Source organism: Geospiza fortis, unplaced genomic scaffold, assembly GCF_000277835.1.
Source record: "Geospiza fortis unplaced genomic scaffold, GeoFor_1.0 scaffold98, whole genome shotgun sequence".
In the NCBI taxonomy this organism is placed as follows: Eukaryota; Metazoa; Chordata; class Aves; order Passeriformes; family Thraupidae; genus Geospiza; species Geospiza fortis.
In genome coordinates, this window is record NW_005054306.1 from 10,253,214 (window position 1) to 10,274,418 (window position 21,205).

The 21,205-nt window shown below is 39.9% G+C and overlaps 2 protein-coding genes across 2 annotated transcripts in view; one reads left to right on the top strand and one right to left on the bottom strand.

The window, feature by feature from the left end:
- TPD52L1 (TPD52 like 1) overlaps window positions 1-10,646 on the top strand; it is a 31,124-nt gene extending 20,478 nt beyond the window's left edge. Inside the window, exons 4-7 of the mRNA XM_031066699.1 lie at window positions 2,186-2,200; window positions 4,707-4,745; window positions 6,311-6,371; window positions 8,842-10,646. Of these exons, the coding sequence (XP_030922559.1) occupies window positions 2,186-2,200; window positions 4,707-4,745; window positions 6,311-6,371; window positions 8,842-8,973 (247 nt within the window). The 3' untranslated portion in view covers window positions 8,974-10,646. The remainder of the gene's footprint in view (window positions 1-2,185; window positions 2,201-4,706; window positions 4,746-6,310; window positions 6,372-8,841) is intronic.
- Window positions 10,647-12,471: 1,825 nt separating this feature from the next.
- Window positions 12,472-21,205, bottom strand: part of HDDC2 (HD domain containing 2) — a 9,188-nt gene continuing 454 nt past the window's right edge. Inside the window, 6 exon segments of the mRNA XM_005418463.2 lie at window positions 12,472-12,610; window positions 13,809-13,947; window positions 17,613-17,681; window positions 19,829-19,931; window positions 20,827-20,977; window positions 21,147-21,178. Coding sequence (XP_005418520.1) covers window positions 12,516-12,610; window positions 13,809-13,947; window positions 17,613-17,681; window positions 19,829-19,931; window positions 20,827-20,977; window positions 21,147-21,178 — 589 coding nt within the window. The 3' untranslated portion in view covers window positions 12,472-12,515.

Sequence of the window (21,205 nt, forward strand, 5' to 3'; positions counted from 1 at the left end):
TGGAGGTGCAAGGGGGATTCTGGGAACTACAAAGCAGATACTGGAGGAATGCATTAACCTGTTATTTTCTAAGCATCTAGAAGATAGCATGATAGCAAAAACATAAAAGGGTTTGTCAAGAACAATTACCTTGAACTGACAGCACCTGTCATAGAGGATAGATGGAAGGTAGGAGATGTGATAGAGCTTGACTTTGATAAGCCTGTCTGTATTTTTCTTGCAGAAGTAGAGAAATACAGCTTAGGTGTTATTGCTTTAGCAGGAGGAGAGCATAGGGAATTGAAAATTGTATCCAAAGAATAAAGAAAAAACTGTATCCAAAGACCATAATGTAGGATTTTGCAGGCCTCTGTCCTGAGTCTGTTACTCATCAGCATTTTCATTGCTGGGTTAGATGAAAGCACCAGGATGGCATCACTTAGAATTCCCATATGACTGGAGTGGCAGGGTATGCAAGTACTTCAGGCACCAGGATTAGAAATCCACATTATTTCAAATGATAAAATAAAATTCAGTGTAGGAAAGTGTAACGTGCTTTATTGCCAAATGGGGAAAAAGTTCAAAAGCAGAGATGGGGAGCACTGACCAGGGAGTTCTGCAGAGAAGGGCTAGTAAGTCTAGCCTTGTGGTTCACAAGTGCAGCTGAGCAGAGGTTATTTCTGAAGGCTATGAAATTTCTGTCATTTAAAGTTTTTAGAAGCAGGTGGGGCCAAAATCTTTTGGTGATGGTTCAAGTATGATTAATCTGCTTTACCACTTCAGGAGTTGATTTTTCCTGTGCCTTTATTGTTGTGCCTTTTTAGGGTTTTGTTGTTGTTTGTGGTGACAGAATTTTTGCACAGCCTTTTAGGATTTCTGTGACGTAGTGATGTTCTGGGCACTTAAAACTGCTGTCAGATCTGAATTCTTTCAAATGCTGTAGCTGTCATGCCTGCAGCTACCACTTGTAAACCTTTCTGTCTTTTGGTACCCCTAGAAAGGAAATAGCAATACTACCTTGCTTCAGAAAATTATTTCGTAAGCATTTCTTTTGCTGATGGATGAGGAAGTTGTTTTCTCTCACTTCCATGCACATTTGCCCCTTAATTTGTGCTGGTTTTTAGAGGTCTGCAGTAAGAGAGATTTCCTTATCATATGTCTGTGCAAGTATCTGTACTGGCATGGAGAAGGGCTTGGCTGTTACTGGGAGCCAGCAGGTAGTAAAAGGAGGGCAACAGTATTATTTAAATGGGTCTGAGCAGAAATGTGTTGTGGAGACAAACCCTTGAATGTTTGAGAAGCACCAGTATAAATGATGATGTGTATAACCTTGTAAATAAACCTGAAGAAATCAATGCTTTTCTTTGGAGCAAAGTATGAAAGTTGTGCAGTAAATAATGCATCACACTACACATTGAGAAAGGATGTGAAAAATAAGTATTTGAAGAGATGTTCATTAAGTGTGCACCACCTCTCTGGCTCACTGCATGAGGCAGGTGTTCCCTTGAAGTGGTCTGTAATTAAAGACTACATCAGTAACACAGATGAAGGAGAGGCTTGTCTGCCTCATCATTTCTCAACTTTGGAACATTAATGACATCCTTTGAATATTGTATGTCAGTGTGTCTCTCCCATTTCCACCTTAATTAAGTTTCCTGTGAGGTGGAACACAGTGTCAAAGTGTTTCAAGTATTATTTTCAACAAAGAACAAGTATTTTAGAAAATATTGTTTTAAGAATTAAAAACTCCTTATTTTTGCCATAGCCTTTTTTAACTGAGAGATGATTAAGGGATTCAGAGGGGGAGAAACATAATTTGCTCTTATGTACCTGTACAATTCCAATTCACCTATACTTTCTCTTTAATGATATTAAGGGAGGCTATGAGAAGAGAAAACAGTTAGCATTGTTTAAATCTGTTCTAATGAAGAGAACACAAAATTTAGTTTTTAAAGATAAAACTTCTGTTTTTCAATGCGTACAGAATAGGTGACTGCATAGTGAAGGACTGTGTGAAAATTTTTGCTTTGGAAGGATCTGAACTGATCCACATTCTACTGTGAATTCCAGCATCAAGATTTGAATGTAAATTATTTTATTTTTCTCCTTGGGCAGTTTGACAGGCTACAGATGTGTATGTCTATTTTTGTTACCTTTTCCTAATACTTTTAACTCTTGTTTTTCTTTCCTTGTGCATCCACCCCAGATCGCATTCAATTAGGTAAGACACATTACTCTTCTTGAATACTGCCTCTGGATTTGACAAGATTTGTTTTATGGGCTGTAATGCAGTAACCTCTTTCCTTTCAGCATCATTATATGCTACTTAAACTGTTATGCCTCATTTTTACAGCGTGGTAAGTGTAACCAGAAAAGGATTGGACTAAGTGTTTGCCTTGAGTAGATTAGTCTTAAAATCAAATAATGGACACATTCAAAAGATATTGGTCTTGAGAAAACCTACTTATCTATAATCCCATTCTCTTAACCATATTTTCTGTCAGAGGTTTAACATGAGCAACAAACAGTAAAAAGTTCTATTCAGCTGAGTTTTGTAAAGATTATATGAAGTATTTAGTTACCTCATCTTCAATAGAGCAAAAGTATCTTGATCATGATTCTTTAAAAGTCTTGGGGAAGTTTCCAAGTTCTGAAGCTGATAAAGGAGTTCTTTATAATTAGAGTTTGAGTTTATTAATTCCATAAAGCACTTGAATATATGATTAAAAAATTGTTAGAAAACAATTTTATGTGTTCTTAAAGATTCTATAAGCAGTCTGGCTTTATGTCAGTTCATCCTGAAGAGAGGCTGAACAGCCCTGAAGGCCTTGCCACTCCCTCTGGCCTTGTAGTATCTTCAGTGCACTGAAAAGCTCAAGAGCATTTTTTCCATTCAGCTAAGTTATCCTAACAAGAACTCTAATTCATGAGTAAACTACAAAGTACATCATAGATTGACCTTCTAAACTCACTCTGACATGAAACTAAAATGTAATAAATGACAGATTCCTCTGTCATGAAGGATCCCTGTTCTCTGCAATGATCACTATCACAGTCATGCATGCCTTTTAAAAAAGCCTAATATTTTAGGCTTGTACTAAAAGAAGATTTTGCACTGTTTGTATAACTTGCATTCTTACCTCTTTAGAGAAATTAAAATATGAACTCAAAAAATAAGCATTTAATATTTTGGTTGTCTGTCATGTACCATCTCTTATCTTTGTGAATTTAATCTTCTGGTTTAAACCTTTATATTTGGAATGTTTTGCTATTAAAAGAGGAGCAGTCTGTGCTGAAATACTTCCAAACTGGTTTTGCCTATTTGTTGTGAGTTGCAAAACTAAAATGGCAAGGATGCTTGCTTAATTTAATGAGAACTGTTAAAGATTTGCTGCACTTGTGAAATGTTTGGGCTAATCTTTCATAAATCTTAAAAATTATGTGAAAAATTGAACATGAAACATTAGCATTGTCTGCTGTCAGTTCTTGTCTATCTGATCTTAGCAGAAGCCTTAAAATATATACAACAGCAAACAGTTTGTATTATATCTCACTATTCCACCTGCTTGCCAAATAGCTCTTCCTTCTCTTCCCTACTCCCATTTCTGAATCTTTAATCTGGAAAAAAGAATCTGTATATAGACTCAGTGCTGCTCTGATTTTGTGTATTTTATAACAAACGTGTGCTGTTTGTACGAGAGCTTTCATTTTTTAATGCTATAATCATGCTTTGCTTGCAGCCAGGTGTTGGTGATGCTTACAGTAAGGCTCTCCCTGTTCTCAGTCAAACTAGGCTGCAGCTGTCAGTCAACACTGAAAGCAGCAATGCAGGGATTTTTGGAAAAAGATACACTCTTGCATCACACACTTTACCTAAAGTGCTCAGATCTAAATGTGCTTATAGAAAGTTCTTAAGCTTCAAATAAAGATTCTTATTTTCGACCAGGCATGATGCTTCCCAGCAGCAGGGAACTGGTGAGGCTGTGAAAACAGAGTTGGTGTCTCAAATGGGAGAATTTGGCTCATGTAAGTCAAGCAGTCAGCGTGGGTGGCATCTGGAGGTCTAAAGGTGTGCAGCATGATTTGGGGATCTTTGAGTAATGCAGAGGCACCATCCTCTGCTTACAACTTTCCAATACTCCTGCTGCTGGGAAGTCTGAGGAGGGAAGCGTATCACAAAGAGATGGATGAGATTTGTGGAAAATAGCTCTGTACCTCTGGTAAAGTTGAGGAGTGAAGGAGGAAGTGAAATGTCCTGGAGAGGTGCAGATATGTGAGAGTGCTGCCTCTCTGGCTGAAGAAACCTCTTGTTTAGGTAAGCAGTTGTGCAGGAACCTTTTGAGATTGGGAGTCAGCTGAACCAGCTCTGCTGATGTGCACAACCCTGGGGTGTATCCCTCCCGCCCGACACAGAGCTCATCCTCTGTCACTGTCTCATGTGTCTCTGTAGATAGCCAGGGTCTGCACCATTTAAATGGATTTTGCCAGGAGCTGTTTTGCATCATTCTTTTGAGCCCCACTTCTGGTCAGTTGAAATGAGAATGTGGCAGTAAGATCTTTAGTGCTGAGAGTTTGACAAGCTCTTGCCATCAGAAGAGGAAGAATACCAGCTCTCTTGACTATATGTGTATGTACATTTAAAGCTAAGTTAAAAAAATACATTATGATCATATTGGAAATCGTATTTTACAGCTTTTTTTTTCTTATGTTTTGCTTTCATCCCACAGCTATTCTATTCGCCATTCCATAAGCATGCCTGCAATGAGGTAATGTGCTACCCACATTCTATTTGCTATGGTGATGTTCAACAGAGTAATGAGGGGGGATTTGCATACTTTGATCCTGATCCTGCAGTTTTTAGTTGGATGAGAAGTCTCACTTCAGTCAATTAATGGTATTCATGTAGATGAGGGCTGCAGGACAGGCTAGCTGTGGTTTTGGAGTTTTTTTTTCATTTTAATTGTATTAACTGCTTAATCTGTTCTACAAGCCTTTGAGTAAATGAAGCAGTTCTGAGATGTATTTGGGTAGCTGATTGTTATCAGGTTATTACTGAATCTGAAATTCAGTTGTTTTGCTGTCTCTAGAACATCATCCAAAGCCCATTAACGTCAGAGATGCTTTCCACTGCAACAGGCTTTGGATCATGCTCCTATGGAGGGATTTGACATGAGTACTTTCATATTTTAATGGCTATAATCATGCTTTACTTGACTGCAGCCAAATATTGACGTCTGTTCAAGTAAAGCTCTGACTGTTTTCAATAAAATTAGTATCCAGCTTTCTTTTTACTCTGCAGCAGGTGGGTAGTTTAAGGCAGCATTCACCAATGTGACCTATGCATCAAATATAAGTTATAAAACTCAGTTTCTCTCTCCTTTTGACCCTTCTTGTCCTATGAAAAAATCTGTCATCTAAATAACAGAAACTAAATTTGCATTATTTTTTCAACTGGCTTCTGTTTGCCCTTCCCTTAAATTGGGGTCATTTTAACTCAGCCTGATGGGGGATATGATATAAATGTATTTGCAGAACAAGGAACTGAGCTGGACAATAGTGCCTGAGCTTCAGAATATTCACTAATAATGAAACACAACATATGCTTTAAATGAGCTCTCAGGTGCCAAGCAAGGAGCAGAGAACCAGAAGAAGGTCATCTTCACCCACTGTAGACTTGTCCAAGTCTCCATTGTGTTGGGTGAACAAAGAGAAAAGCTTAGCTTAGTCAGAGAGGCACCTTAGGAACACAATCTCTGTAAAGTCTTTGTCTTTGAAAACAGCAGTCACAAAATCACAGGGAAAGGGGGGGGGGGGGGGGGGGGGGGGCTGGGGCAGGATTTCTCAAAGACATTTGGGACCCACTTCCCATGTGGTTCTAATCTCCTTCCTCCCAACCTTAGGACATTAAACTTGGCATCTTTTTAAAAATGTATGTTATGAACTTGCTCATCAGCTGAAAAGAATGTTTATTTCTTTACAGCAACAATACAAATGGATAAAGCCATAGAAAAGCAGCATTACAGGCAGCATTGTCTGGTTGTTCTTCTGAGAACATGACAAATGTATCATAGAGTAGGCAGGCCAGAGATAATTTGATTTCAATTACTATGCAGGTTCTACTTTTGAAAATTTGTAGCTAAAAAGTACTCATCCGATTACCATAATTGGATTTGACTGACAGAGCACAAGTGAGTGTTCATAGCCTTGTGCTGCCAGCCAACCTTCATTCTGTGCTGGCAGTGTTGCCTGGCAAGAACTGATCAAATAGTGGAATTATCCCATGATGTTGGCAACTGACTCTTTTTCCTCCCTTCAACTTTTTTTCTCCTAGAAACTCTCCAACTTTCAAATCGTTTGAGGAGAAGGTTGAAACAACTGTCACAAGCCTTAAGGTAAAGGCTAGGGGCAGAGTTTGCATGCCTGTGTGTGTTAAAGTGTGACAGCTCAGTTGTCCTTATGATTTGTACAGGAGACTGATTTAGTTTGTTGTTCCATCAAGAATGTCATTGAGCACTAATGGAAAATGAAGGCAATATGCAAAGAAATTGTTTTCCTTTGCTTTGTTGCTAAGAAATTATTTCTGATGCCTGCCAAAGTAAGCAAGTGGTCTCAGAAATGCCAAAAATGGTGGTGTTAAGGAGTGTCTGTTCCCAGTCATCTCAATGTGTCATTCAGAAATAGAAAAAGGTAATTCAAACTGCACAGCTCTGAAGACCATTTCTGCTCACAGTGATCTGCTTGAGAAGCCTGATCTTATTTTGTTGATTAAGCGAAGGTGTTCTAGAGGAGAGTATTTGTCATGCCAGCTCAGCCTGTTGTGTTCAGAGTGCTCTTAGATCATCCTTTAAGAAATCTGTAATTAAGCAGGACAATACAGTAAGTTCTGAGTCTGAAATAATCCTCCATATCTCATGAAACCTTAATTGTCTATCTTTATTGACAAACTCACTGACATTTTCTCAAAATATTTTTTCTTTCTTTCTTTCTTTCTTTCTTTCTTTTCTTTCTTTCTCTTTCTTTCTTTCTTTCTTTCTTTTCTTTCTTTCTCTTTCTTTCTTTCTTTCTTTCTTTTCTTTCTTTCTCTTTCTTTCTTTCTTTCTTTCTTTTCTTTCTTTCTCTTTCTTTCTTTCTTTCTTTCTTTCTTTCTTTCTTTCTTTCTTTCTTTCTTTCTTTCTTTCTTTCTTTCTTTCTTTCCTTCTTTCCTTCTTTCCTTCTTTCCTTCTTTCCTTCTTTCCTTCTTTCCTTCTTTCCTTCTTTCCTTCTTTCCTTATTTCCCTTTCCTCGTGCAAATGGGGAAGGAAGGCTGGAGTCATGAATCTAGGGTGTCACCAGGGTAGACTGCAGACAAATGGGAATGTTTCAGCATTGCTCCTCCTTTTTCCTACCTCTGTTCCAAGGCTTGCAAGATTAGGAAGACCAGGGGATGGGGGAGAAATCACAGAGTTACCCTTCAATTCTAGGGTTTTGTTGTGGTCTCAAAAAGTGGAGAACTACCCAGAGAGGCCCCAGAGAACAGCAATAGTCTTATAATCTTTCCAACCCCTGTATCAGCTACAAATCCTCAGTGATCCTACAGTGTTCTGCAGTTTGCCAAAACTGATGTCCAGGTTTCATAACACTTCGAAAGCAAATTTCAAATTAGATTTTATTTTATCTCGGAGTCTGGACTTTGGGTTGCAGCTTTCTTGGGAGAGTATACTAGCTCATTTCCCCCTGGAAATCAAACAAGACCAGGGCGCCTCATTCTTCTCAACTTTTCTGAAAATCTGAACTCTGATGAATTAAATGTTTTATTGGACTTTCAAGCTAGGTAAGCTGCTGTGCTAGCTAAAGAAACAGGATTACGTAGGATTAACCCTTTGGAAACTTAGACCACAAGGTTCATTTAATCAAAATAATCTTCCTAAGCATTCAGTGGCTGAGAGGTTGAAAAACGTCAGCTTGTCTTTGAGTTCTGTTGCAATTCTAGGATGGAGTAAAAGGTTTTGCCCTATTTTCTGGCTTGAATCAACTTGGAGCAGGCATATCTGCAAGCAAAGCCACAAAAGAATGTTCTCTTACCAAGACAACCTAGTCACAACAGCTTTGTCTCTTCATCATTTAGTCTTGAATGTTTCCAAATCTTTAGATACAGCTCTATCTTTGATAGAGAACTTCTTTTTCAAAGATTTAGTCTTACTGATTTTTATTTTTAATAGTTATTACAAATTCAGTGACCTGAAGCATTCTGGAAGAAGATGTGCAAGCAGATTGGATATGTTTGATCAATGTATTTTGGTAACTCTTCTCTGCCTTCTTTCATGAAAATGCCACTGGCAGTTTTATATTCCAGTGTCTAGGCAGCTACAAGTGCCTGAAGGGATTTAGGTCCTTTGGTTACTACATTCCTTCTGCTGTCCAAAATCCCAGTGTGGTTTATGAATTTTGTGAGCAGCTGTGTTGCTATAGCTGGCATGTGGGCCACTCAGCAAATGAACCAGTTCATATTAGTATCCGTCTCTTTTCCAGCCTGCATAGAATTGGAAAAAAAAGCAGTGAAACCAGTGTGAGCTACTCAGGTAAACAACCACATTGGGTTTACTGCTAGGGTCTAGGATCCTACCTGGGATCTACTTAGGGACTGTCTCCTTTAAGCATATGAGACATACCACTGTCAAATTTTATGATGGCAGCCTAGTTTAGAAATTGTGGAGTAAAGTTGCTTTATTTGACTGGTTTTATAGCTGTTGTTCTAAGGAACCATCCCAATGCATTCTCTGCCTGAACAGTTCCCTGCTCTCCTTGGCCATGGGGTGGATTGGAAATGGGATTTGTTTCAGTGTGAGCAGAGAATCTTGCTGTTCTCTGTTTGCCTTATTTCAGACTAAGGTTGGTGGGACAAGCCACACGGGAGGCAGCTTTGAAGAAGTTCTCAGCTCTACAGCCCATGCCAGTGCTCAGAGCTCCCTTGCTGGCACCCGGCTCCCTGAAAGTGAAGAAGAGCTTCAGTGTTAAGCAGCAGGCCCTCCTGAGCCCCACATGCCTCTCTTCAGAGACTTGCCCAGACAATGATTTTCAGCTCTCCCTTAGCACACAACTTGTGCAACAAGGTTTTGTCAGGTTTGGAAAATTGCCATCCTGGCCTTGTGTTGGAGAAATGTTTCCTCTCCCTATTTCTATTTTAGATGGGCCATTTTGTCACCAGGTACTTTGTACGTCATCAAAACCACATGCAAGTCATTGGCTATAATGCACTAAATTCTGTGTTAAGTGACTAAATAGTTTTCAGTTACGTGTAACTTCCCTCTAACAATATCCTAGTCTCTGTTTCTTATTAATTTTGGTTTACTTTTTTTTCTATCTGTTGGTTTCTGGCTTCCCTCTCAGTGCCACATCAGACAGATGGACCTAGAGCTGTGCAAAGCATTCAGCTGCCAGCAGTAGCCCATACACCAGCTGTCTACCATCCATACCAGGTGCCCTTCGCTCAGGAGTGTCTGTACATCATCTATTTACTAACAGAATTAAAATCACTTACTGTCACAAAAAGCTGTTTCTCCTTCAGTGGTACAGTCTGGCATTGCCCTACATCCCTTAGGCAGCAGAGTTAAGGAGAGCAGGAAGAGATACCTGGTTATTATTCATACAGAAACTACCTATCACAGCTGCTGATTTCAGATTGTCATTTTGCCTGGAAAGGTTTCAGTTTCAAAATGTGCACCATTGCTTGCTCTCTTTGGTTTGGTAAGACTTGGCAGTGAACTTAATTAGAAAATCAAGTGGAGTGGAGGGAACCTCTAATATTTCTGCCTCCATATCTTCCCCTCAAAACCAAGGGAAAATATGTTTATGAGCCTCTGTCAAGATACAGCCTTAAGTGAAAGAATACAAACCAAACATTTGGCTTCAGACGTGCCATAGGTTAGAGAGCACATGCCTTCAGAGTTGCTAGCGTAGACCCTGTCACCTGACAATGCACAGGATGAGTAAGAACTTCACTTTTGGTGTCAAATTTTGTTGTGCTTCGCTGCAGGATGTAAATTCCACCAACTGCATTATCCCTGCTCAATCACCAAGAGCCAGACGTCTCAGCTTTGATTCAGCATGTTTTCTGAATTGCATTCTTTTCACGTTTTCTAAGGAAAGAGCAGCACATTTGTGACACTATCTTGCTGTGTAGTGAGCACGTGCCAGTCTGCATGTTGCGTTGCTCAGCTCACCACACACTGAGGTGGGCACGAGGTTATCAGTAAACAGGATGGAAAAGAGCCTGGCTACTTTGAGAATGGATGCGTTTTTTGAGCATACGCCAAAGCTTCAAATCAGTGTTAGTGAGTTTGACATTACAGACTGCTTAAAATTTTGTGAGAAAATGTGGCTTTAAGTGATTTTTGTTTTTTTCTTGTGTGGCTTTTGTTAGTTTTTACAAAGTTGAAAGTCCTTTTGTAATGTTCTACTGGACGTAGGCTAATTTTGGACATTTATATCACATGCCTCTTTAGTGTGACTTTTAGCATGGAAGCAAATCTAATTGTTTTTCTAGTATTCTTGTGACAATTTTCTAGCTTATTTTACGTGGTTTTGTGCATAAATGTGAATTTATTTAAAATGGAAGATATTGACAACTTAGTTTGTGTAAATGAAGTTCTTGATATTCTTATTAAAAATAAATTTCTCTTTTACTCTTTGTGATGTTTTAATTCTGTTTACCAGTACTACTGAGCAATCTAGTGGAAGATGTCCCTGCCACTGGCAAGGGAGTTGGAACTTGATGATCTTTAAGGTCCCTTCCAACTCAAACCACTCTGATTACTGTGCATGGGGTTCCATGCTGTCCCCTTGGTCCCCTGCAGAATGGGGAAGCCTCCTGCTATGCTGCATGAATGGACTGTTCATGCTTAGGGTAGTGTTTGTGCTGGGTGTGTTTCTACTAAACATCTCTTCAAGGCCACTTTGCTGGTTTTTCAAGAATGTTCTCAATTCTGCCCTTCCACGCATCTGTAGCTTTCACACTCAGAATTCAATGCAAACTAATGGACACTTAGGATTTGTGTGCATGTAGGTGGAACAAAAATGCTGACAAAAGCTTGGTGGGCCCCACTCCATCCCCCTCTGCAGTATGGCAATCTGTTGCCAAGAACCTCTAATCAGCTCAGCAAAGTGCAACCTGTTCTTCCAGGCTTGCCACAGGGCATGACTGCTGCCCCAGGGGGTTCCTGAGCAGAGCCAGCACCTCGCAACTCCTCTGAACCAGAGCACTACACTCTGCAGATTCTGAGCACTGTGCCAGCCATTGAGGCAAGAAGCTCCCAGCATCTCTCCACAGCACTCTGTGAAAGCTCCATGAAAGGCACCAGCCACAGAACACTTGGGGAGCTTCAGACCCCTGAGGTTTGTGTAAATAAAGCATTTCCTGAGTCACGGTGCTTGACAATGCGTGTTTAGATACATTACCTACCTTTAATGGATTTGACATCTGAATTTAGTTTTATGCTGCTTCATTTGATGTGAGGTGGAAGACAGAGAACTCCAAGTCTCTTCCACATAATTTTTACAGGTGCACGTTTTGCTTACTTGGTAATCATGGCATTGTCCTCATCTCCAGCTGCACACAATTCAGCAGTTGGGTGTGCAGACACTTGCCTCATTATGGCATTTACCACCACTACAGCTTCACTTCACAATCACTCTGTACTTCTACATTAGTGTCTACTTCTGCCAGAAACTCATTTATGGCAGAACTGCTACCAGCATGCCACAGCCTGGAGAAGGGAGCCAGCTCTACATGGATGTACAGGCTTCTGCATTAGATTGCACAAACTCCAAAGGTCCCTCCCAACCTCAGGTATTCTGTGATTATTAATTAATTGTGAAGTAGTCTGTAAAACTGCCAGTCTGGGGTGACGGGGAGTGAGGAATACAGACCTTATGGAAATACTGGCACCATTCCCTGATACAACACATGAACAGGGGAAAAGTTGTATGAAACAAAGAAGATACTGAGAAAATATAATTCATGAGATTACCAGTTTTATGCACCATCACTTAAGGCTAATGCACTCCAAACAAATCTCATCTCTAAGCTCAGTCAAGAGCTTCTATAGACACATGCTCATTGGTCTCCTTTCTGAGTAGCACTGAGTGGATATTAACCCCTTTTGAAGGTACTTAAATCCATACATATTTAGAAATTCACAGAACAAGACCACCTGCCCTCCACAGTGCATTAATTAACAGATTAGATTGCAATCAACTAATTTTTAAATGTACATGGACTTCCCCAGTGGAGAATCTATTTGTAACTGAGATTGCAATAATCAGAGACTGATTAAAAAGAAGGAGAACCCCAAATATACTAATTCTTTGTTCCCTGACACAACCTCTGATCTGGAAGGCAACTACATTACCTGCTCCCCTCTAAGTGGTCCTGGGATTCTCAGCAGTGAATGCACAGGAAAAAAAAATCTGCTAGCAGAATCAGTGATGTTAAAGGAGAAAAAATAATGACCAGAATATAAACCAAAGTATTTATTATGGCTACAGCATTTAGGAACACTTCAGGAATGTGGATGAGATGTGGCAGCTATTCTTTTCTTCCTCTCTGTGTAAATCAGAGATACAAGATGGAGTATTTCTGGGTGAACAAACTTCCCTGCAAAACAAAAGAAAGGGAAGGTTAATGAAAAATGCTCTCATCTTGCCACGTGTGAAAGGCTGGAATTGGAATGATAGCAGAGATGTCACTTTAGGCTCAGAATAAATGTCAAATTATTCTTTTAAGAAAGTGAATGCTCCCAATTCAATCCAGCTATGGAATAAGTGTAGCTACACCCCTTCTTCACCTTCTTCACAAAAAGCTTGTATTTTGTGCTCTATTAAGACATTTAAGAGCTGAAAAAGGGATGCACCCTGATCAAGATAATCTATACTATGTATCGTGCTACAGGAAACCACTCCAGTTCCAGGTGAACTTAGGGTATATGCTGCAGGCTCTACTCACACACCAGCTCAACTGAAGTTGTTGAATTCTGGTAGGACAGCAAAGACATCTGTTAGAAAATAAAGCATTATCAGCTTTATTCATGTTGTCCTTTTTTTTTCCTTTGCTAGTTGAAGTCTTATAGAGAGATTATTATTTCCCTGGGGAATCACCAAAGTATAAATGGGACTTGTCAGGGACTCTGTTGGGTGACTGCTGGTCCTCTTATCCCTAGAGTTTGTCTATCCCTAGTTTTTTTCCCAGGACAGGATGAGTTAGTTACAGTCCTCCTCTGGTGTTCAACTACCTTGCTAAAATGATAAAGATTATTATTTTACCTATCTCTGCTTTAAACTACCAGTATATTCCACAAAAGATGAAAAGCGGTGGATAGAATAAAAAGTAACACAGTTGGAACTTAATAATTTCTCTAAGGTGGTTCTCACAGGAACCTTGGGCTGGTCACTCAGCTCACTTGGGGATAACAAATCCTACTTCACTGATTCCTGAAACACTGACAGAGTAAAACAAGCTGCTGTCAGAGCATGGGTGAACACTGAAGACTCCTTTATGAAGACTCTGGTGTTTCAGGGAGATTCTTACACACATGCAAGTGTAATGAAAGCTGAGCCTCTCTCTAAGGTGAAAAGTGATGTAAAAGGAATTTGGCATAAATTAAATTCAGGTTTAATACTTAGAGATAAATGTCAGGTATGTCCACAATGAATCAAGTTTCCCCAGAAATATTAGGGGACTTGAGCAAAGAGTAAAATAACTAGTTCTCACTTGCTCTGAATGTCTGTCAGGAAAAAAAAGAAAATTTATATATTTCATTTATGAAAGAGGAAGGAAAAAAGCCCAAATGTTATACCAGCAGTTGAATCAAAAAAATCCTGCAGTCTGCCAGGTGTCTTTTCCAACTCTTCATACTCAAATGCTTGCAGTATCATCTCACACTGATCCAACTGCTTTACAAACTTGGCCTCTGCAGTAGACTGGTTTTCATATTCCTGAAAAAATTTGCAGTTATAAGAAAATAATTTTGTTACTCTGAAACAGAACACTAAAATCTCTTTATACATCTAGAACTTTCTTCATTAGTACAAGCCAATCCAGAAATATTCAGCACAATTACGTCTTCCTCTTTGTTTTTACAAACACACAGTGGTCAGCAAAACACTTGAAATATGTGTCAATTTTGTATTAAATGCAGTGAGATGTAAAATACAGCCTTTTGCATAATCTAACTCTAAATATACCAATTGTTTTGACTGAATCAGGGATGATATGGAGGCAACTCTGCATGACACACAAGTTAAACAATAGGTTTGATTTAACTGTATTTTATGTAGAAAGATCATTTCAGGCCTGGCTAAGACTATTAATTACCACAGTGTGTGCCTATGCACTGTCACCATCTATTTTTAAGACCTATTTTGCACTTTTCTCACTACTTCCTGTTTCTATATGGAGTTATTCTTTATATTTCTCCTGTCATTCCTGCCTAATCTTTTTGCTCTAATCTGTCTGAGCTGCTTATGTCCTTATGTCTCTCCTAGGAGATAGGGAGTGGTTAAGGGGTTTCCTCCCCTTCAGAATTTAAGTCCTTTAATCTCTCTGCTATCTTTCCCCTCTATACAGTCATCATCAGTATATATTTATGAGTGATTCAGATTTCTCCTCAACTTGAACAATTTTGCTGTCATTTGCATCCAGTGATGGCTGTAGACAGGTTTGGCATTGCATTTTCTCTTTTCCAAATCTACTGCATTGTATGAGATGTCTCATAAGAAGGTCTTCCTGACTCTCCTGACTTCCAAAACCAAGCCCATAGAAAGGGGTTTTCTTCTTTGCAGGTCACCTTGATGCCATTGGCAGGTCTGACCCTACTCATCATCCCCACCACCATTAATCACACCAAAGTGCACACTGGGACCATCTAAGCTCCCAGATCCACAGAACCTGTGGATCAAAGCACTTCCACAGAGAACAGCAGCACGACTGCAGGAAGACATTTGCCTACTGACCACAGAACCTGGCATGCCTTTCTGCATCTTATGATAACAACTGTGGTGTGAGTGTCATTCATAGTGGAAAGGCTCTGGTGTTGTAATTCCAGCACACTGATGCTCAGTAAGTGTGACAGTCATTTCCTTGTCTTGCATACTATTAGAAGCCTGTTCTTAGGCTTCTTACTTTACCTTTGAGGTCAGAAATCCAGATTTTGATAGCCACGATTGATTGGTTTACTATTCTACATAAATTTCAATGGTACTTTAAACTTTCAGTTACATCTTCATCATTATTTTAATAATAAATTTCATTTCAGTGTTTTTATCTTGTTTTTCTCTTTTCAACCTGAGCTTTGCCTCATTTTTAAATTAAGTCCTACTTATTTTCTTAAATCTATTTATTTCTACTCTATTTTTTAATAATCTCTTTTGCAGGAGGGAGGATCCCTCAAAGACAACAAACTCTTGGCAGCATTACAAAGGAGAATTTCAAGAAAAGAAGTAGTAGGGCTGTTCACCTGTAAAAGTCAGTTTCACCTCCAACAATCAGGTGGGAGTATCAATCTGCTGCCAACCTCTGTGCTATACACCCGATATTATTCACACCTCAGCTCACATTGTCCTCAAGAAACATCAGCTATTACATGTGCAACTGTGCACAGTGCTGAAACAAACACCTACTGTTTCCTCCCCACAGGTGGCTAAGGCTCTGAAATAACAGTGTACTTTAGAAAAACACTAACTGGTGTCTCCAACACCACAGGTCATCTTTTAAAAATCATTCCCATGCTTTTGCACTTGCGAATAAAAAAGCAGGACAGAGCTGAAACATGCTGACTCATTTACTTCACTGTTTTTCCAAACACATTTGGGATTAAGTTATAAAGAGAAGATATATCTGAGGCATCTTTCTGCTGCCTCTCCTCTACACGACACTTGCCAAGTACCCACCAAGACCATCCAAAGCAGCAGTCCTTGTAAAGCTAAAAGCAAAGACAGACAGAGACAAGGGCAGGGCAGAGCAGGAAGGACTTGTTAAGGGTGTCAAGAAATCTCGTACTGTTGAGCTCTGGTACATGACCACCTTCACTCACAAAAAAAAAATCATAGGGAAATGTCTCTGGCTAGCTGAGAGCAGAGCAGCACATCAAGTTATCAGAGGCTTCTTTTCTTTATCTCTTTTTTTCTTCTTCTTCTTAAAGAGCAACTAGTTGTTCCACTTAACACTAGAGGGATGACATGTGAATAGCAGATTTTTAGGGTGCCCTCTCTGCCAGGTGGGTTGCACTCAAGCGAATGAATAGCAGACACAGTGCCAATAAATAATCCTGGATGTAGAAACAAAGACCAAATTATCAAAAGTGTACACATATTAAATTATGGTTAATGAGAATGATGAAAAGCTAACATGCTGAAGAACTGACCCCATAGAGAACCAGCTCTTACAATGTCACTGGAGAAGACTGAGACCAGCAAAGAAAAAAACCCAATTACACAGAACTAACCTTATCTATCAAAACCTCATTTTGCTCAATTATAACAGTTTCTCAAGGGAGAAAGAACCAGTGCTCCCTAAAAAAACACATACATATTATTTCCTATATCTGATGATGTTGGTTTACCCCCTTTACCTTAAAATATAGCTCTGAGTGCCCATTCCCACTGCCTGTTCAATCAACTACCCAACTACAACAGGGAAAAAAACCCCAAAATAACCCTAAACCTAAAACAAAACCACAGACAGGGTGTTGTAGCAAAAGGCAGAAACTGGATGCCAATATTTGGAATTTAAATACCCTCTAAGTAGAAAAGAATATGAATGTAAGATAGAGATTCAGAGGATATAGTCCAAGAAACATAGAATGCTTGGACAAGAGGTTGTGGATTCAATTTCCCCCATGTGACCGTATGTCAGGAAGAGATAAAGCACAGTAATTATAAACTTGAATTGTGTGGAAATAATCTAATCATCCCTCATTTGCAAGTATAAAAGATCTTATCAATTAACAGCATGGGTTTGCATAAAAATGGTTAAATCACCTTCAAACACAAAAGATACTTTCTAATACAAACTTTTAAAGAACCCAAGACCAGAAATCTCCAGTGTTTGTAGAAAAGTGCATTTTTTGGTCACATTTAAGTTTAAACATTAGTTTACTTAATCATTTTAAGTTACTACTAAATGTCTTGCTGTAACGGACTTTAATAGAAAGAAATTAAAGGTACAGAAATTACTTGCATAAAAAGCAGAAGATAAACCACAGCACCATCACCTACCATTATTTTTTCCCCTGTACTAAAAGCTGCACATGGCCAGATACAAACGAATGTGATAAAGTAATAAAAAATCAGATTTATATCCAGAGGGCTGGATGAAAAGGACAAACCTTTCCTTCAGCTGTACAAACCAAGCCCTAGACAGGTTGATCTGGAACTCTGAGAGGCTAGGGGCAGAAGATAGTTATTTAATCGAAGTCCAGGCTTTCTGTTTGAAAAGGATCCAAAATTGACCTCGAGTCATACTGTTAGGATTTATCTTCTAAGCAAATAAATCTCACTTTCTTGAGGTCAAAATAAGAGACAGCACAATTTCACAGGTACATGGAAAGAAGGGAATGGGTCATCCTGAATTTTAACACAGGATTAAAAGAATGCAAACTTACTTCCCAGAGTTCATAGATTTCTTTTCTGAGGTCCTCTGATAGAAGGTGGGTCAGCTGTTGCATAGCTGTCTGAAAAAAAGAAGCCATTTCCATTTATATATTTTCTGAGCAACATTTTTATCATTGTATTTTCTGAATAATTATCTAGTTGTTACCAAGCTAGCAGAAACATCCACTACACAGCAAATTACTGTATTGTTTTGGCATGGCAATGTTTGGCTACAGCTCTGGCCAAGGTGGTAGCACCTCTGGGATAACACATTTAAGGGGAGGGGAAAGCCCTGTGCAACTTTACCCAGGGGGAGGAGTGAGAAGTGAGAGCAAGATACCAGGGTTAGTGAAGGAGAAGGAAGAGGTGCTTTAGATGCCAGAGCAGATTCCCCTGCAGCCCTACAGAGGAGCAGAGATCCACCTGCAGCCCCTGGAGGTCCATGGTGGAGCAGATATCCACGTGGGGCCCATGGAGGATTCAAAGCAGGGGGATACTCAAAGGAGGTTGTGACCCTGTAGGAAGCCTGCACTGGAGCAGGCTCCCAGCAGAACTTGTGACTCCAGAAACTGCTCTGCATGCTCTTTGTGTTCCCCAGCTGATCAGTCTCATTTCTGTGCCGTCTCTACTGTTTGCCCAGTGACATGAAGGGCTGCTTCTAGAACAACCAACATCACAAGCAAGACAAAGGTTTCATGCCATGATTGTTTCTCCACTTCATATACAGGATATAGTGTCACAATATGGTTCCAAATTGCTTGCCACCACTGAAGCATCCAGGTCTCATTCCCTCTCACCTCTTTCCAGCTCTTGAACTCACCAGATTTCAAGGTTAGGTGGCTAAAATTACTTACCTGTCAAAAACCCCTACTCCAAACAACACCCTCCCTCCTCCAAAAAAAACCCAAAACTGCTTTTATTAATCAGGTTCATTTTCTGCTGCCTTACTGTTGGTGAGACTCACTGGTTAAAGTTACTGCACAAGCAGCAAACTCTGGAGCCAGCTCAATGTTGGATGTAAAGCAAACAGAAAAAAGCAGAATTGTGCAGTGGAAGCCTCCTGAAGTGGCTACCCATGGTCTATTTTTACAACAAAGTATTTCAGAGAGATCCCAAATATTTAATGCTTTACTGTCCTTCTCACAAAGTCAACAGAAAATCCTCACTGACTGACATGGGAAGAGGAGCTGCAAATACTTAAGAAAACTTCTTAAACATACCTAGGCATCAAAGTCTCTTTTTTCTTGCCTAAATTCAAATGAGACCAAAGTTGAAGGCTGATCCTCAGTGACACAACAACCTTTAGAGGCTTCCAGTAAAGAGGTGTCTTCTGTTCAGTGTTTTGAAGCTCTTTGAAGAGTGTAACAAACACTCCAGTAATTATTCATCACCCATAAAAGGGGGCCCCTGTTATGCTTATCTGGTTAAAACTAGGGGCTGGGGGCTCTAGGACTAAGCTCTTTGCTAAGAAAGTGGAAATTAAAGATCTAAGGTGCATTCGGCATTCTTGAAGTACTATCTTTACTGACCTAATTTTGGTGTTTCTTTTTTTAATATACTTCCTTGTGTGTTCTTACACTGAATGAAAAAAGGCTCTGAAGAGTTTCTGAGGCATGACATTGCCCTCTAGCTGTGGCTACAGAAATGGTTTACATTTTCTTCAAATAATGCCACAAACCAGAAACAACAAACCAGAAGTTTGGATAAGTGCAAGGCCTAAAATGAAGTTACTCCAGGCATGTTGCACTCAAAGAATCACAACAACAACAAAAGAGACAGCTGCATCTGAGGTTCTGTGCAGAAGATTTAAATGAATTCTCAGTCAACCTCATGATCTGGCACCACACACAAGATCTGACTGACATGGACTGTCATCCATCCTACTCAGTGCACCTACTCCCTGCTCCTCACCTCTCGGTAAGGAGGCTGAACATGACTCATTCAGGCTTACCAAAAACTGCAGCTAGGTCAGGTATAAAGGTAGAAACAAAGACCAAATTATCAAAAGGTCCAAGGTGAAGATTACTTCAAAGATTCTTCCATAACTTTGTACTTGGTCATGTTACAGGTACAAAAATCTCAATGAGCTGAAAACTCTACTTGGTTTTAACAGGCTTGTCCAATGCCAATGACAGTGTTACATTGCTTGGGGTGTTCCTTCACCACCACCAGAACATAAAAACACACAAATGCTCTGCAGCTGTGACTTAACACCCTATGTTCATACCTCTTCTCTCCTGTGTTTCTCCTCTTTTGGGATATTATCTGCAGGAGCAATATCTCCAACAATGCATTCAGCCATATCATGAACCAAAGCTAATCGTATGCATCTGACAAGAAGGAGGGACAGAATAATTAGTTTTTCAGCATTTTAAGTTGAAAACTTATCCAAAAGGCTAAAAGACTGCAGAATTTATCCACCTTCATATATTCTAAAGATGGGTTGGTGCCTTTCTTAAACTTTAAAAAACATTTTTCACTTTTTTGTTAAGGGAAGTATTTTCCACCTTGACATGATTTTGATTTTTGATTTCTAGTCCCTACTGCTTGTAAATGTAGATTTAAGTACAAATACACTGTGTACCAAAGCATAATATTCAAAAGTAAAGTACTTAGCTTTTGTATACTTGGCTTTTGGAGATGCTGTGGTAATTAACTACATTATACACTTCACATTATTCCTGCAACAGGTAGAAGGTAATCTGCAGCAAACCCAAATTCAGTATATAATCTGTCACTCACAGCTGTGCAGCTATGCCAGTCTGCAGCAGAATAGTCAAAAAAGCCTTCCTATCAGCTCTTAGAGCATTCTCTGCTATCCTAGAGGCTTTCTGTGGCTCCTTACTGCTGCTGAGTGCTCCTTCAGTCTGTCAAAATCGACATGGTCTATGGCTCTGATGTGGCTGTCTGTTGCTTGGCATTGTTTTTTAACAAGGGTCTCCAGCCTGTTTATTTTACCACTTGAAAGGAGACCAGCTTTGAGCCTCTGCACTAAGGACTTGCCTCAATACTCACAGTTAAGCAATAAAGTTTTAAGCTCCTTTCAAACAACCAGGTAAACAGGACCCTGTCCAAAGGATAGAGGGAAAAGAAGAGGGGAAAGGATTTCAAATTCCTTCAATGTGATGTAAAAGCTCTTACTTGGGATGACAGCTTCTTTAGTATTTTGTCTGCAGCTCTCCCACAACATTAACATATGGTCGTGATAAGCAGAAGCAGTCTCACCTGTCCTTGTTAAGGTTTTTGTCTTCAGTCACCAAAGCCATCATCGCCATCCTGTACATGTGGTCGGAGACGCTCTCTGGCTTTGCCACGTTCCTGTACACCCATCCCGTCCGCGGTACTCTCTGCTCGTGTACAGAATCACAGAATCAGGCTGGAAAAGGCCGCAGAGATCATGGAGCCCAACCTCTGGGCGGATACCACAGCATCCACCACATGGCACTGTAAAGGTTAAACCCCTCGGTTTTGCAGGCCGTCGTTTCACAGACACCGGCAGAAATTCCGCCCCACCACGGGAGAGTTTTGATGCTCGCAGCGAACACCTGCCCCAAGGCCCAGCCCGGCGCCCCAAGGCTGTACCCGGCCAGGAGCCCGGCCCAGC